Raw genomic sequence first — 15,482 nt, forward strand, 5'->3', positions numbered from 1 at the left:
CAATTAAATCTTTTAAATGTTAAGAACAGAGCTCCTTAGCTGGTAGGGGCCACAAGGGGAAGGCAGCAGAAATAGGATACATTGGTTCTCATGCTTGGTCCAAGGACCTATTTTTATATTAAATAGTTAATGGGTAAGTGAAATCCCTGGAACAGAGATTGTCTGCCAATAAAGTAACTTTACTCCTCAACTCTCTCAGTCCTGGGCCAGTTCTATTTAAGCAGAGAAGCACAGTTCCAGGCACCTGAAGGATTTTGAAGTCCAGATTTTGAGGGTTAAAAATTTTATTCTTCTCAGGGAGAATGGATCGCTTCTTTACATAAAGAGAGACAGATACACAAGGATGGGGAAAAAAAGGATGAGAGATGCATTCTTAGGCCTGATGCATGGAAAAGAACCTAATCCCCCTTAAGTAGCTCAGAAGAGATACATTATTAATTTAAGAGGTACATAACAGTTATATTGATTCAGCAATAGAAACAACTGATTTTGCATAATATATAAAGCTTAATAATTAAAGTGATTAATCTGAGGCTATTTCTATGAGACAGCAAGCTTTGTGTGCCATTCCATTTGTAAAGGTGTAGGCACTAAACCAGCTCTGGTCTGAAGGTGAGGAATGCTATGGCATCCCATGACAGCTGGTGAAGTGCCTATAAATACATAGAAGATGGTTTCAGCAGCTGCTGCAACTTACCAAATTTAAAATCAACTTTCTTATGCATTGAAAGATTCTCAGTGAATGCCCCAAATAACGAATGTCTTTACAAGTTTTGGTCAATTTCAAATTTAGTAGACATTTGATGGAGTTGCAGTATTACTGCCTGAATTCTTTTATGCTAGGCTAGAAGCAGCTCCTTGTGGGTTTCCTAAGCACAGAGTGTGCTGTTTTGTTCTGGATCTTTTTTATGACCATACTCAGAGGAAGTATTTAATGGGTGACAATTCGCAGATTTAAAGTCAGTTTTCAGTGTATATGACCCTGCGGACTATGTTTCATAAGCAACATCATAAGGATTTTAATGATTACCTTTTTTTAAAAAAAAAAAAAGTAGAAACTTTGACAGTACTTAGCAAAAATATTAACCTTCTACTGATATGTGCGTTCTTGTTTAACAACCCAGTTCAGCTGCTTAAACTGGCAACTCCCACTACAGCCAGAATTATTCCTTATCTGCAGTCTCATATATCTAAGCATTTACATTCTTTTGTTCCATTTCATATCATGTAGATTTTCATACTGTAGTGTCTGAGCAGCTTTCTGAAGTGTAGAAAGTAATGTGACTAGCATCCATCATATCTATTCTTGCATCTACTCCCTATGGGAAAAACGAGAATAGTGGAGATGCTTTGAGTTTATAAATTAAGTCAAAGCTGCAAATAACTTTTGCACATAGATGCCCTTTGGTTATTCAGGAAATACATTCCAAACACTTAGCCCTGGAGAAAATGATGTCTCTAGTGCAGATGAGCTTCACTCTCACTGTAGAAAATTTCAGCATGTCAGAGAAACAGTGCTGTTGGCAGCGTTGCTAATGTTGGCCTTTCAGTTAACCTTGGTTGAAACAATGACGTACTTGAAGATAATAACTGACACCTTGGGCAAGAATAAATACTGTACAGAGAGCCGGTTCAGGAAGCAGAGGACAGATTTGCTACCCAAACATTGTTTGAAGGTGGTGCTACAGCATTTTGAACTTCTTAGCGTTTTCTAAAGTGCTGAAGGCTACAACCCCACATATGCTGTGTTACCTTGCTCAACTCTGAATACTTCATGAGATAATATGATCGCTGCCCATTGGCATGAAATGGAGGACTTCGTGTCAGTGAAGAGAAGCAATCCAACTGACAGGCTGGTGTCACCTGTTGTGGGTGCCTCTAGCAGAGATTATTTCAGGCTGACTTTTAGGTCTATCCTGATAAAATACTAGCTCTAATGCCATGCTCTGGCCAAATAGAAATACTAACTAGCTAAGAAACAAGATCTAGCTTTTTTTCCAGCTACAGGGGTTGTTTTTTCTGGCATGGGCATTTCACAGCAGTCCAGCCATTAAAGCTAACACAAGAATTAGTCTGACACCTTCCCACATCCTCCAGTTGATCTAAATAAATAAAGAACATCCCTCCAAATATCGAAGAAGTAATCTCCCCATGCCAAATTTTGCTCCTAAGCTGTGTTCCTATTATTTTTAACTCTGTGGGAGTTGCTTTTCTGTAACCACAGCTGGAATTTGGCCCTTAATAGTGACTGTGTCTTCACGCTTCGTAATGTAGGTCAGGAGAAGAAATTAAATGATGACATTGTGCTGCTTACTGTGGCATCCCCCAGGAGTTTGCGTGGTCCCTACTGATTGCCTTGAATCATTAATCAAAGGGTAACTGCACTGCACAGCCCACAATGTATTCTCAGCAGGCACATGCGTTGATGATGCTGCATTCAAGAAAAAAGACTTAATTGCATTGACAGTACAGTTTTTTCACAGTTTAGAGTGTTTATCAAAGTTGTGCTTGTAGCATCTAAAAATACTGTAATTAATGCAGCTTTTGGCCTCTTCACACACTGTTTTCTTTTTAGTTTCTTCTGTTAAAGAAGACAGCTGTTTGCTAGGAAAACAAATTCATCTCTTTTCCTTCTCTCTCTTGCCTCCTGTTTTGTATTTGAGTGCATCAGTAGGAGGCTCACAGTTTGTTGTAAATGTTCATTCACAGTTTCTGCAGATTCCTACATTCATATTCACAAAGGCAGAATATTTCAAGATGTCCTTCATATCAAGTTACTGTTACTTCACGTCAGATGTGCGGAATACAAAATACATATTTCAGGGGCTTTGCTTCCCAAGGCAAAACAATGCTCCTTAAGGGAACAAAACCCACTGTCCTCGAGGAGGGTGTGACAATTTGGGTCAGCCATTTCTTCATTCTTAAATCGTTTCCTTTTGTTGCCGATCTAAATGTGGCTTGTGGGTATTAACATGCAGAGTATATTACAGAATAACGCAAGCAGACCTTCTTTGATCGGATAAAGCATCTGCAAGAGAAGGTGAGAGAGATGCTGGTGAGTCGGCTTGTGACACCACTGGGCAGTTGGGCATTGGCTCCTGGGCAGGTCAGGATGATGCTTTTCTTTTCTTTTCCCTATTAAATAGTCAAGCTGTGAGAACAGGAAAGGACACAAAAGTGTGCCACGAGGTTTGGGCCACCACCACGGGCTGCTGGCTCCTGTGCTGGGCAGCCTGTGCGTGTGGGGGACCTGCGAGCCCATAAGTACCCAACCTGCTTCGTGGAGAGCAGGCTGGGAGCAAGGGAGCAGCGTATGCCCCCCCCGCAGAGAGTGACAGGAGCTAAGGGAATTTGTAATGGAAAGAGATCTGACTTAGGTTAAAGAAGATACTGGGGAAAAAAACCCCAACTGTTTCAATATCAAGAAAAAGGAGACTTAACAGCTGTTTTGCTCACACCTCTACAGAAAAATAGTATTATCGTGACTCATTTTTGTCATCCATCTGCTACCATTAACTGTTGTAAAGTGCTTTGTTACTTCAAATATCTGCATCGGGTTTTAAAATGTTCCAGCTCCTACATATTGCCTTGTAAATCTTGTAGTACAGTGAAGAAAGCTGTGTATGTAGCAGAGCTTTGCAAGGCTGCAATTTCACTGAAATTACTATTATTACCTTATAGACTGCAAGGGTGAAGCTCAAGTGGTGCGGTATATGAAATCCTAAGGTTAAATAATGAATTTTGCCATAACGTTCCACTGGACTTTATACTTCTGCTGCTGATGTAGGACTTGCAGCTCTATTAAAACAGGACCCAACTGAAAATCTTTATCACTGTCTGGCATAAAAGCCTGCACTGTGTACACAGACAGTGTAAAGGCTCAAGATCGCAGGGGAGGTGGAAGTATCTTGAGTTCATCAAATGCTTTCCGCTTTGTGAATGAAGATATTCGGAGCCAAGCTGCCATTACATTGCTAGTTTGCAGTCCATGTGAGAATGGGATCTACAACAGTTAAGATGGTGCCTGCTGAGTAGTACCGGAGCTGGAATCATGTAGATACTGGTCCTGTGTTGGAGCCTGCACCCACTTAAGCCTATGACCACCACAAGAAAGCCTGTACGAATTAATCAGGAACACGTACAAAGCACTAAAGAATTAAATTAAATATAAAGAATAAAATTCACAATAGTTAAGAGAGAAAAATAATGAAAATCAAATATATTTTAAATAATTAAGATTTCAATGGACATGCTCTTGACATAAATCTTAGTAGACATTCAGTGCACTTAAAGCATACGTTCTCCTTCGGTATGTTAAAGTGGTATTTTGTATGGGACAGAACAACTTGAAAACTTCGGTACCGTAGTCTTCAATAAAATGTATTGAACAGACAAATTATTTAGGCTATTGGTTGCTATAATCTTCCAGTATAATTTAATGTCTTTGGGAAAAAAAGATGCCGCTTTCTTTTCCAGTACAAACTCTGCTCTTGGAAGTGCTGCCTTACAGATTAGAATAAACAATGCATGCAGATTTTGAGTCTTAAAACCATGGAAGAAACAAGGTGTCCCTAGAATTGGTGATGCAGCTTGTGCTGGCATCTCTTTCCTTCGTTACCAAGACAGCATTAAACTGTAGCGGTTATGCCACTGCTATTGAAATTACATCAGGACTCCCATTTAAAAGGGGTGAAAAAACACAAACCAAACATTCTGTACCTGATCCTAGATCAACTGTTGAAGCCAACAGTGGTCTTTGTATTGCAAAATTTTTTTTCTTTGTGTAATGTGGAGAACGATGGATGCAGCTTATGAATTTTCCCTTGTCTCTGTTGTGGAAAACTATAGAAGGAAAATTATTTTGTAGCTGAAAACTATTTTCTGCTTTCACGAAGCGTGGCACTGTAAGGTGTTGGATGAATAGCAAAGAACCCTCGCTTTGCATCGAGCTGTTGTTTTGATTTATGACCGTAAGCTGCTGCTGAGACTTTTCCAGCCTTTCAGAGAGGCCGTCATTTTGGATGAGACTGGCTTCCCTCTCCCCCAGCCGTGCCCAGCTTCATTCCCTTCTTAGCAGAGACGGAAAAATGGCAGAAAGGGAAACATCGCTCGTTAAAACTTAACCTAAATATGCATGTGGATTTGGGAAGAAGTGAAGCAGCAGCTTTTTAGCTGTCAGCCTCCCATTTCACTGGCTCCCCCGGGCACAGGGCAGCGAGGCAAGTCCGGGGTGCCATGGGTGGCTTCAGAGAGCTGCCCACAGCCCACGCGGACCTGTCCCCGACCCACACTTGGTAAATGTCTTCCCCGGCGCGGGCGGAGGGATGCCGTAATGCCGTCTCGCTGCAGGCAGGTATCCCTGGCACTGCTGTCACTCCCCGAAAGAAGCAAGTGTCAAAGACATCAGAAAAAAACCTGTAGATGCTGGGCCGGGATCAACCAGAAAGAGAAACTGCCGTTTGTAGCTTGTGGGTTACGGTTTGTTCAACTCAGGGTCGTCTTTACGCGGGCAGGCTCAGCTTTTGACTGCTGCCCTTGCCCCTTCTGTGACCCAGCAATTTACAGAGCCTTGGAGAAAGATTGTCAACTTTAATGAAAATACAGAAGTAAAACAGCAATTTAAGTTCGACCTTTGCTCCAATATTACCACTAGCCTGTTTCGTTTAAGCAGGCTTTTGTCCTGTGCTATTTTTAAAATGCTTAGTAATGTCAAATGCTAAAATACAAGTACTATCACTGATTTTTAAGCTGTACAGTTACACTAACATCACGATGTTCAAAATACTCCTGTCTAATTTTACCACTGAGGTGAAGTTGGGGTTGTAACTCCACAGGAGTTGGTTCTGGGGAAGCAGAAACCAGGGTAAGTTGCAAGCGGTTCCTGTCAAGCAGCCATTCAGATAACTGCAGCGCCAATTGCTTTACAGAAAGCCAAATTGTTATTTTTAATAACCGACTGCTGCACAATACATCTGCTGGTATCAATGCCTAGTGATAAAAATTGATCTAAGGCTGATGTCTGTTGTACTGAAAAAAGATCCAGAAAATGGATTTTTTTTCAGGATGTATGTACTTTGGAAAAAGGAGTTTTAAACAATTAGCTATATAAAAGCTTAGTCTGTTCTTGCTCTTTAACCCAGAAGAGTAATTTTGAGTGATATTTCAGCTGTCGGTAGATTATAAATGTTGTTAAGGTTTTTATTCCTCATTTAAATCATACACTAAACTCCTTTAGCAGTCACGGGAGTTATGGACAGTGCTGAATGCTGTATCTCTCGTTCCTTACTAGCCTAACACATAATTTTATGTGTATGAATTATAGATGAACTTTATTAGTTATCAAAAATGTGAAGTTTTTGAACAAAACCAACAGAAATTTACTACATCGATGGCATTTTGTTTTTCCTTCACTTATGGATTAACTTACCACACATTCAGGTGATGTGTGCTTGGCGGATTGCAGGACCATTGTGAAACTCTTGAGGAATCCACATGAAGTAATATTGTTTCCCTTGAAATATAGAAACAAACTTATACCAGCACTCCTTTCTAGGGGAAAGGCAAAAACCCAGACTCAACAACAAACCACCAACAACAAAAATTCTAGGTTCATGACTGAAAACTGCTTTGGTCCTTGTACTTCTGTGGCCATGCATTTTGGCAGTTTAACAGCACTAGGTGCTGTTTGTGGAGTGACAGTGTTTATTGCCCTGAAAACCGGACTCCGCATCCTTCCATCTCTCTTTGGTACGCTGGGAAATTATATAAACCAAGTCATTGAACCAGTACTCCATAATCAACTGGGCTAATAATAGTGGGTTACAATCTTTCCTCAGCCTCGCTTGGACATTCATATGGTTTCTGTGGTTTTGGATCTTAATACAAGTGTATTAATCCTTCCACATGCTCACTTATCTGGAGCACATGTGTACAAACTTCTCTTGCCGTTCACCCCTGCGGTGTTTCAAGTGTTTCTGGAGCTTCACTGCCATTCACCATGGTGCAACTAAGATTACTACGGGGCTCTCTGTTTCTGTATTACCCAACCCCCCAAACAATTGTTAGCTAGATCCAGAATGAGACCATTGCCTAACGAGAGACCATTGCCTAAAATGCTATTTTTCTCTTGTCTTGGTGAATGCAATACCACCAGCCCTCCCTTCAGACTTGCTGGTATGCTGCGTTGCCCAGCGTGTTTCCAGACGTCAATACCAGCACCAAACTCTGTTAACAAGCTGGGGCCATTCATTCCAGCTACAGCTGCCCCAGTAGGGTTGGTACTGTAAGTCTCCCCTGGCTGATAGCACTTTAATCTATTGTGTCCCAAAGGGTCGAGCGAGTGGACCTGCCCAATCTTAAAGTCTGACTGCTCCTCAGCTAGCGGAGCTGGAAGCGTTGCTTTCGTGTTGCTAGAGGTCCCCTGCACTGGTTTCAACGCTTGCCTCTTGGGATCTTCTCTTCCATCTCTAGCATACAGTTCTGCCAACCTATGCATGAAGGTGGTAAGCAGTTTCTTACTCCATTTGGCTGTATCTTCTCCCAGGTGTTCCATTTTTCCTTCCAAATCCTATTATTGTTCTATTTCAAATGCCATGTTCATGACTCACCCAGCATTCCCGAAAAAATAAAATAAAAAAACCTGTCTGTGCCATCCTGCAGGCTAGCCCCATAACCAGAACTGCAGAGGTCCATCTTGTCCTTACTTTCCAGAGGCCTGGCTTGTTTGCCCTCAGGGTCTGTATTAGCAAGCATTATAACTGCTTGTATTTCTTTGACTATTGTGTTTCTTTGCCTTCTTTTTCATCAGGTTCCTTAGTCTATCTTCCTTCCAGGAGAGTCTTCCCAGCCCTACCAGCCTGCCCTTCCAAATCCACCTGGTTTACATTAGCAGGGTTCAGAGGACTCGTAATCTTGCACAACGGGTGAACAAACCCTCCAGTGCTATAGTTTTGAATATTAGCTCACCATAACTAGACTCCACGTCCCTCCAGCACCAGTTTAACAACTACAGGCAGTAACTGCTTTAACAATATGTGACTCTGGACCCATTTGGGTTTTGTTCTTCCAGATGAAGCTCTACAGACACCAATTCCAGCTGCCTTAACACATCTCAACACTGGCTGTAACCACAGTTAATTGCCCACGGCTGGTGTGCCTGTGGGTTGCCCATGTCCCATTTGCACATGTTGCCACCCATTTAAGCCAGGTGATTTTGATCAGCATTGGTCAACTGGGGGTCATTTGTTTTCACAAGGAGTAGTCCCAGGAGGACTAGGATGATCCCAAATGCTTCTGTGGTAGCTCTCAGGACCCCACTTTGCTAGCTGTCTTCTGGTTTGTACTGCAGCTGCTCTACCCATTTTACGTGGTCATTTCTGTTTAAGCTTCTCAGTTATGTTCTTGTAACTCCTCACCTTCCTGTCTCCTCTCCCGTGTTTTCTCCAACACCACCATAACAGCTGCCTTAGCCTAAGCCAACTCAGAGTTTTCTTTTTTTTTCCCCTCCCCTCCCATTTCTTTATATCTGAAACTCCTTTCTTTGGTCTCTCCTCCCACCCTCACCATCCTCTCCTAGCAGCAGCTGGTTTTAGCCCTTCGGCAGCAAAAGTACATTCCCTGGCTTTGTGCTCCCCAGCGTGATCCCCGCAGCATTTGTTTTCCTTCCCTAATGCCCTGCTCTTATCTTCACGTGCTCTCATGAGCTGCCCAACATTCCTCCAGCCCAGGCCGTCCTCCCTGTTAACTCCTCCTTTCCCATAAACAATCCACTCTTCCTAAGGCCCTCAAAAACTCACACAACTTTACTTAAAAGACCTTTAAAAGCCTCAGATGTCCAAGGGTCAGGATCCTACTGTCCTGCCCGTTCTTCTACCAGAGAAGCCATAGTAGTCTCTCTACTTCAAAGACCATGACTGTATTCACTGGTGGATTTGAGAACTCCTTCGCCATCCTGCTTTGGCATACATGGGTTATGACCTTTTTACCAACCTGGTATTTGAGCGTTCTTGTTTGCCGTATGTGACAATGATACAACTTCTATTTCTGCTCCACTTAGGCTCTCACATTCTTGCTCTTATAGCCTTGGTTGTCGAGTTCCCTGCGTTCTCCACCAACCTGTTACAAGAAAAACGACACCTTTTGCTGCTTGCAGGACCCACCTGGTGCAGAGTGGACAAAAGAGAACAGGACTGCTTTTTCACTTCATTTACTAAACAAAATTCAAAAAGATGGATAATTGCTAGCATTTCTGTTGCGCTAGGCATTTTGGGGGGTCGCATACATGTGTATCAATATGCACAAAGTCTCAGGGAGGGCACAACCAAAGGGCAATCAGTCCTCGCCTGGAATCTTGCACGGTAAGTGGTCTCTTCTGTCCGGTGCTCATTGTGGTGTCTGTGTACTGTTTTACCTTCATGTTGTTCTTTATATAGTGCAGTTTCACAGGAATAAACTCTTTCTGTAGTCCGAACAAGTTTAGGTTTTTGCACAATTCACTTTGCAGATAGTCGTGCGTACACAACTACATTATGTATCAGTGAAATGTTATTTTGTGAGGCGGCCTTAGTTTTGCATCAGCTTTGCAGCCTTCTCATGTTGCAAAGCATTTAGTTCCACTAATCTGCTAAGATCCTGAGAGTCAACGGCAGCTGTGTTCTGCAGCAGAAATAGTCATGGTCAGCAGCAGTGACTGGGATTTTCTGTGCTGAATATTGTCCACTTGTAGCAAAAATGAAGTGGAACTGAAGTGGTTTGTGGTCTCTTTCAGCTGTATCATCAGAATCACAATTGCATTGCTCATTTAAAGCTTTCAGAGATAAACAAGTCTGTCAAGTCACTAAAATAATTAAGGAGTTACACTGATTCTTTCTTTAGCAGAGAAAAGCTTGGAATAGAAACTACAACTAGTCAAAAGGCTCCAAAGTAAGAAGAAAAAAGTTGGGTTTACTTTAGTGAGTCTGGAGGGGGGCGGTTTATTGATTATTAGTCCTACAACCAGCCCTACATGGGGCCTGGTTGTGAGCGTTGGCCACACGAAATTAAATTTCACCGTGTTTTTTATCTTGTCTGTGTTCAGTTTCCCATTCAGTTTCATCAAAAACCTACAGAATTAGTGAATCATACATCGTTTCCCATGTATGGAAGCAGCGTCGGGTTTTATTACTTGCCATCACAAGTATCTTAGCTTACTCTTAGCAAATACCCTCTGCAATGTGCTGGTTTTCAGGTGTTCCTAACAGACCTAAAATTGTTAAGGCAGTGTTTTCTGTTCACTTGTCAGAACTGCCAGTTTTAACAAGGAATAGAAACTGGATTTGCCACATTTGTTTTGTATTTTACACATATTTAGGACAGCTAAACTGGTTTTGTCTCTCTCTTTTTTTCCTATTGATGACAAACGTGCAATCCTGAAAGTCTTAGGCTATTCACACCTTCTTCCCACTTGCAACTGAAATATTGGTTATAACTCACAGAGATTACTCCTTGCAGGTTTGGTTTGTAGCATCCCCAGGAGTCTTACTGGCGTTTGTGGGAGGAAGAAACTGCAATACATGTCCCAGCTTACTAGAGCTTTCTGATTTATAGAGTTTTTAAAAATTGTTAGAATAAAAAAGATTTTTTTAATGAAAATGGGTATGAAACAATAGCACATACTGGAATTAATATGGTTAACTCCTTAACTGTTTAGTACTGGCTAATCTGTGAGGCTGGGCATTTGAAATTCTTAGGATCAGGAATGATGCAGCACTGCTGCTGGAGAAAGCTGTTACTGGAATGGTCAGCAGTCTCTCCCTTGCGTTTTTGGCAGGTTCACCTGCAATTTCCCTCTTTCTTTTGAGAGAAAAGGGAAAGTCTAGAGGTAGAAAAGACTAACACAGCTCATTCCTTGTGAATTCCCTGTGCTCCCTTCTGTCCCTGCTCAGGACAGAATGCCTCTTTCTACTGAGCCGTCCTTATAAAGGTTAAAGTTATAAGGAGCCTCGTGACTGGGTAGAGACATATCACAAGAAATACAAGAGATTACATTTTTATCTTCATTCCTCCTCTAAGGTGTTTTTGGGGGGGATGCATGGTTTGCATTCATGGATTCTTTTTGAAGATGGCTTTGAAGATTTTTAGGATTTACCATGTGCATAATCACACACTGTATCTAGCAACATGACTGAAATTTGTTTCATCCTCTCCCCAACCTATACATTTTAAACTTGATACACAAATGAGTTTTGACACTGAGAAGTCAAGATTGGGCTAGTTTGCACTTTCTACTCCTGTTTGATTTGGCTAACATTCAGAGAACAGAAGATATCCTTTCATTATGCATCTACGCAAACACCAAATAACTCAAAATGGTGCTGGCAGGGACTTTGTCCTGAAAACAGAAACTTGCTATTAAAATTGGTCAGATTATTCCTTTCTTTAAAACATGTAAAAAACCTCCCCCCACATACAAAAAAACCAGAACACAGACAGTCACTATCTGACATGCATGAATTTCAGATAGAATTTAGATCATGGAACCATAAAAAACTCACCACCACCAAATCCTTGTAGAAAATAAGGGCTATGTGTTTCCTGGTTTTGGTAGCCAATGACCCATCAATTTTCTTATTTCAAGTACAGAATGATTTTAATATCTTTTATTTTCCTTATTGGAAAGTGCCATTTTGAAAGAACAGGAAATACATATGCAGTTAGGATGTCACCTGTTTATTCTTGTACTAAATTTGTATAAAACCCAACATCCTTTCACTAGGGTTTGTAGAGAAACAGTACTCTACCAAAGAAGGATATAAACCCCCCTAACCCTGACTGGTCCCATTCTTAGGTAAGGACTTGCAAGGAGATGAAGTGCTTTAGTGTAAGGGCACAACATGCACTTAGAACAGATGAGAAAAATTAATTAAGTTCTCTATTTTTCCTTTTCTTTGACCTAGTTATTGAATTGCCTGTAACATTTCTCGAACTGGATTGGAAGACAAAAACATGTACCTTAAAAGCACTAAAGAAAAGGCTCCAATTATCTGAGAGATGGGCAGATACAAAATGTTCATTCTTCACAGTCTGTGCTTTCCTTGGAAGTCTTTGTGCCCTCCGTGCAAAGAATACAACATTTACATTTACGACAATACGTGTATGCCAAGTCAAATTTTAGTTTGCAAATATTATTATTCATCTTTGTTGAAAACAAATATCGCTGTACTTGATAAATTATGAATATATTAGAATGATAGTAAACAGAGAGTTTATAGGTGTGTATTTAAGAATAGTTGATGTCTTTGCTTCAAACGTCCTTTCTCATTGTACTATAGCAAATTCAGTGCTTCACTGAGGAAGATGAAATATTAGCAAGGACTGTTTCTTCACAGCTGCTGCTAGATAGGAATAGGTGGAATTATGTATCTTAGAAACTTGTGGTTTAACACAATGTTGGTTTTGAGGCTGTTTAACGACCACTGATGGCTGATGTACAACAAAAACAACAACAAAGTTCTTTGCAGTCTAGATTTTGTTCTTATAGCTTGATGACATTCAAATTAATCAAACAATGGAATTTAAACCCCAACAAATGTAGAAAACACTTTCTTGAAAGCAAATTATAATTTGATTCTGACCCAAATCAATTATTTTTTTAGTTTTACAATTACAATATGCTCTTACACCAACAATATATGCTATCACTTTATAAAATATATAGCTGTATGTCTAATAAATGCACTGTAAGCCTCTACTCATTGAGTATGCTGCCATCATTGGCTTAACTTATTAGGAGCATTATAATTTGAACTCCTCTAATAGGTAATTTTATTTTTAATGGGTCTTTTTTTTTAATAACCTTAAATCCTACACTTCCTCTGTTTTGTGTTTGGTTGGTTTGGTTTGGTTTTTTAGTTAGTTAGTTTGCTGCTTCTTTTACTTTGGCAAAGAGCCTCAATGTTTCTTTGCATCGACTGTGAAGTTTTGTTATTGGTCAATCAGGGCTTTTATGTGGCACCCCCAACCTCCCAGTGGCTAACCTTAAAATGATGAGGCATCCCTGACCACAGGAGAAAAAAAAAGAGTGTAGAATAGGGAAGGAAAGCTTTTAATAAATGAGGAAAACTTAAACTAAAATTTGCCAAAAATTACTCTTACTGCTATAAATAAAATCAGTTTAAAGTGTGGTAGCTCTACTTTACTATTTGTTTTGCCCTCTAAAAAACCCCCCAAAACCCCAGGAAATTTAACAGGCAGGAAGTTTCCTACTGCAGAACTACTGGGAAAGGAGCAAGAATGAAAGAGAACTTCAAGAAACTACTTGAGTGTACTTTATTAGAGTTGTAAGAATAAGTCCTGGTTACAGACAGACACTCTGCCATGGTGGTCATGTTCAATCCAAGCCCTTGATATTATCTCATACCATCCACACTCCTCCCCAGCTGCAATAACTATTTCATTTTACTTCATTTTATTTAATGGTATCTAGCTATTACCTACATTCTGCACATCTCACCTACGTGTTCTCTAGATAATGATATGTGACATGCTCTTGGAAGCCCAAAACAAGAAAGTGAAGAAAAGAAAGAGCAGCTTATGATGTTGGGGAAGGAATGTTTGCCTTCCCATTGGTTGAGGTTTAACATCAAAAAAAACCCCAGAACATCAAAAGCAATGTCCAGAATGTGTATGGCTATAACTGAGCCTTTAGATATGAATTTTTTTATAGGTTGGGCAGGTGGATGGCACCCCCACCAGCTCCCTGAAGAGCAGCCTCTTCAGGTAGCCCACTTCATTCACACAGATTTCAGAATTAATTCCTCTGAACCCCCATCCACAGTATTTCCCGTTTCTTAAGGTGTACCTTATTTAATTTACCTGACTCTCTCCTCCCATCTTCCTTCTACACTCTAAGGTCTCCCATTTCATATCACACTTTTACCATTTTGTTAACCCTAATAAACTTAGCTGTATGGGAGGTTATATTAAACCCCTCTTTTTTGAGTCTCACTCCTGTTCTCCATGGTCAGAAGTCCGCTTCCTTTGAATGTGTGGTCATCACAGCTCTGCGTCTTTCAACATAATTTTTCCTTTGGCTTTGATTTCAAGTCAGAAATTCCACTACAAAGATTCATGTATAGTATTTTTTCCATTTAAACTCTGATATTTGCCCTTACTACGTTCCAGTTAAAACTTGTTTTCATCAGCATGCTGTAGAAATATGAATTTTTACTTGTAGTGGGTTTGAATATTCTTCACTCATATCTAGACCTATACCTATTGTAGTAAATTAAATTTAAAAAAAAAAAAAAAAGGAAAGAAAAAGAAAGAGCACATGGGAATGAGAAGACAAAATCATAGTCTTTGTAAGGTGCCTTCTGAGTTGCTGTTGGCAATGAGGCCAGCAACCTCCTGGGTGGGCAAGAGACTGAGCCCATCTCTCTGCTTTAGCCTTCCCAGCAAGCCTGAGCCCGTAGCAGCTTACGGCAAACCTGCGTGGCATACTGGATTGGATTGGGGTTTTTTGTTTTTAATATAATGCAGCTCTCCCCCGGGGGTTGCAGCAGTGTCCGCCTCTGCATCTGAGCAGCCAGGCTCTCCGAGTATATGCACATAGTTGCTTTGCAAGGCAATGCTTTATCTCCCTGAATTTCTACTACATGTCACAACTTTGGTAATGAAAGTAACTTTTTCCACTTTCTCTTGGCCTCGGGAAACATTTTACTCCTCTTTCTTAATGTGTGGTGATCACTATGAAGATATCATTTTGCAGTTATTTTCAAAGATATCTCGTAAAAATCCTCTTGGTTTTAGACAGGGAGAAATCTGTAATAAGAGTTGGTAGAAAACCTGATTTGTTGCTGTGTTACTCTGCCTAAAGCCACTCTAACTCTGTCCAGCAAAACTGGATTGGACCAATTCCTGGGCAAATTGCTGGAATCAGAGTCATGTGAAACGAGGGTAATGCAGTGATACATCAGACCTGTTCCCTTTTTAGCTGTTTTCCTGCATTGCTGTTCATATTTGTACTGCTTCTAGAGGTGCCCTTAGTAACTATTCCCATTATGAATGCTATCTTTGTAGGTTTTCTGGTTGCCTACACGAGCCTTTGAACAGCCATCTGGTAAAATGTGCTATGGCTTGTTATTTACATGGCATTTAACTATGCCTCCGTAAGCTTCAGTAATGTAATGGAGACCAACACACTGAAACCAAGTTGTATAGCATGCTGTATACAACTGTTAAAGAAAAGGAATCAATATTAAACTCCAGGGGAATTTCACTAGAAAATAGGAAAGTTAATTTTTACTTTTGCTTTGTGTGATTCTCGCCTTTATTTTTTTTCTTTTAAGAAGCACAGTCCATCTATCTCAGCAGTTGCCATGGGCAGTATCTTCAACTTTGCACTTTTTACCTTAATCCTCGCCCCCTTTCTGCTTTAGATAATTTGTCTTTAGGGACATTCTATTCTGTTTTCTTTACAGCAAGTTACAGGAATAGAAGTGCTG

General features: G+C 40.5%; 1 protein-coding gene across 4 annotated transcripts in view; it reads left to right on the top strand.

The window, feature by feature from the left end:
- Nucleotides 1–15,482, top strand: part of FGF14 (fibroblast growth factor 14) — a 417,426-nt gene that overhangs the window by 157,528 nt on the left and 244,416 nt on the right. The window contains exon 1 of one of the 4 annotated variants that reach the window (XM_069802377.1): nt 8,937–9,356. The exons of the other annotated variants lie outside the window; for them this stretch is intronic. Within the exon in view, the coding sequence (XP_069658478.1) occupies nt 9,281–9,356 (76 nt within the window). The 5' untranslated portion in view covers nt 8,937–9,280. Of the gene's footprint in view, nt 1–8,936; nt 9,357–15,482 lie in introns of those variants that run through there. 4 annotated transcript variants of the gene reach the window in all.

Source organism: Haliaeetus albicilla, chromosome 15 (genome assembly GCF_947461875.1).
Source record: "Haliaeetus albicilla chromosome 15, bHalAlb1.1, whole genome shotgun sequence".
Lineage (NCBI taxonomy): Eukaryota > Metazoa > Chordata > Aves > Accipitriformes > Accipitridae > Haliaeetus > Haliaeetus albicilla.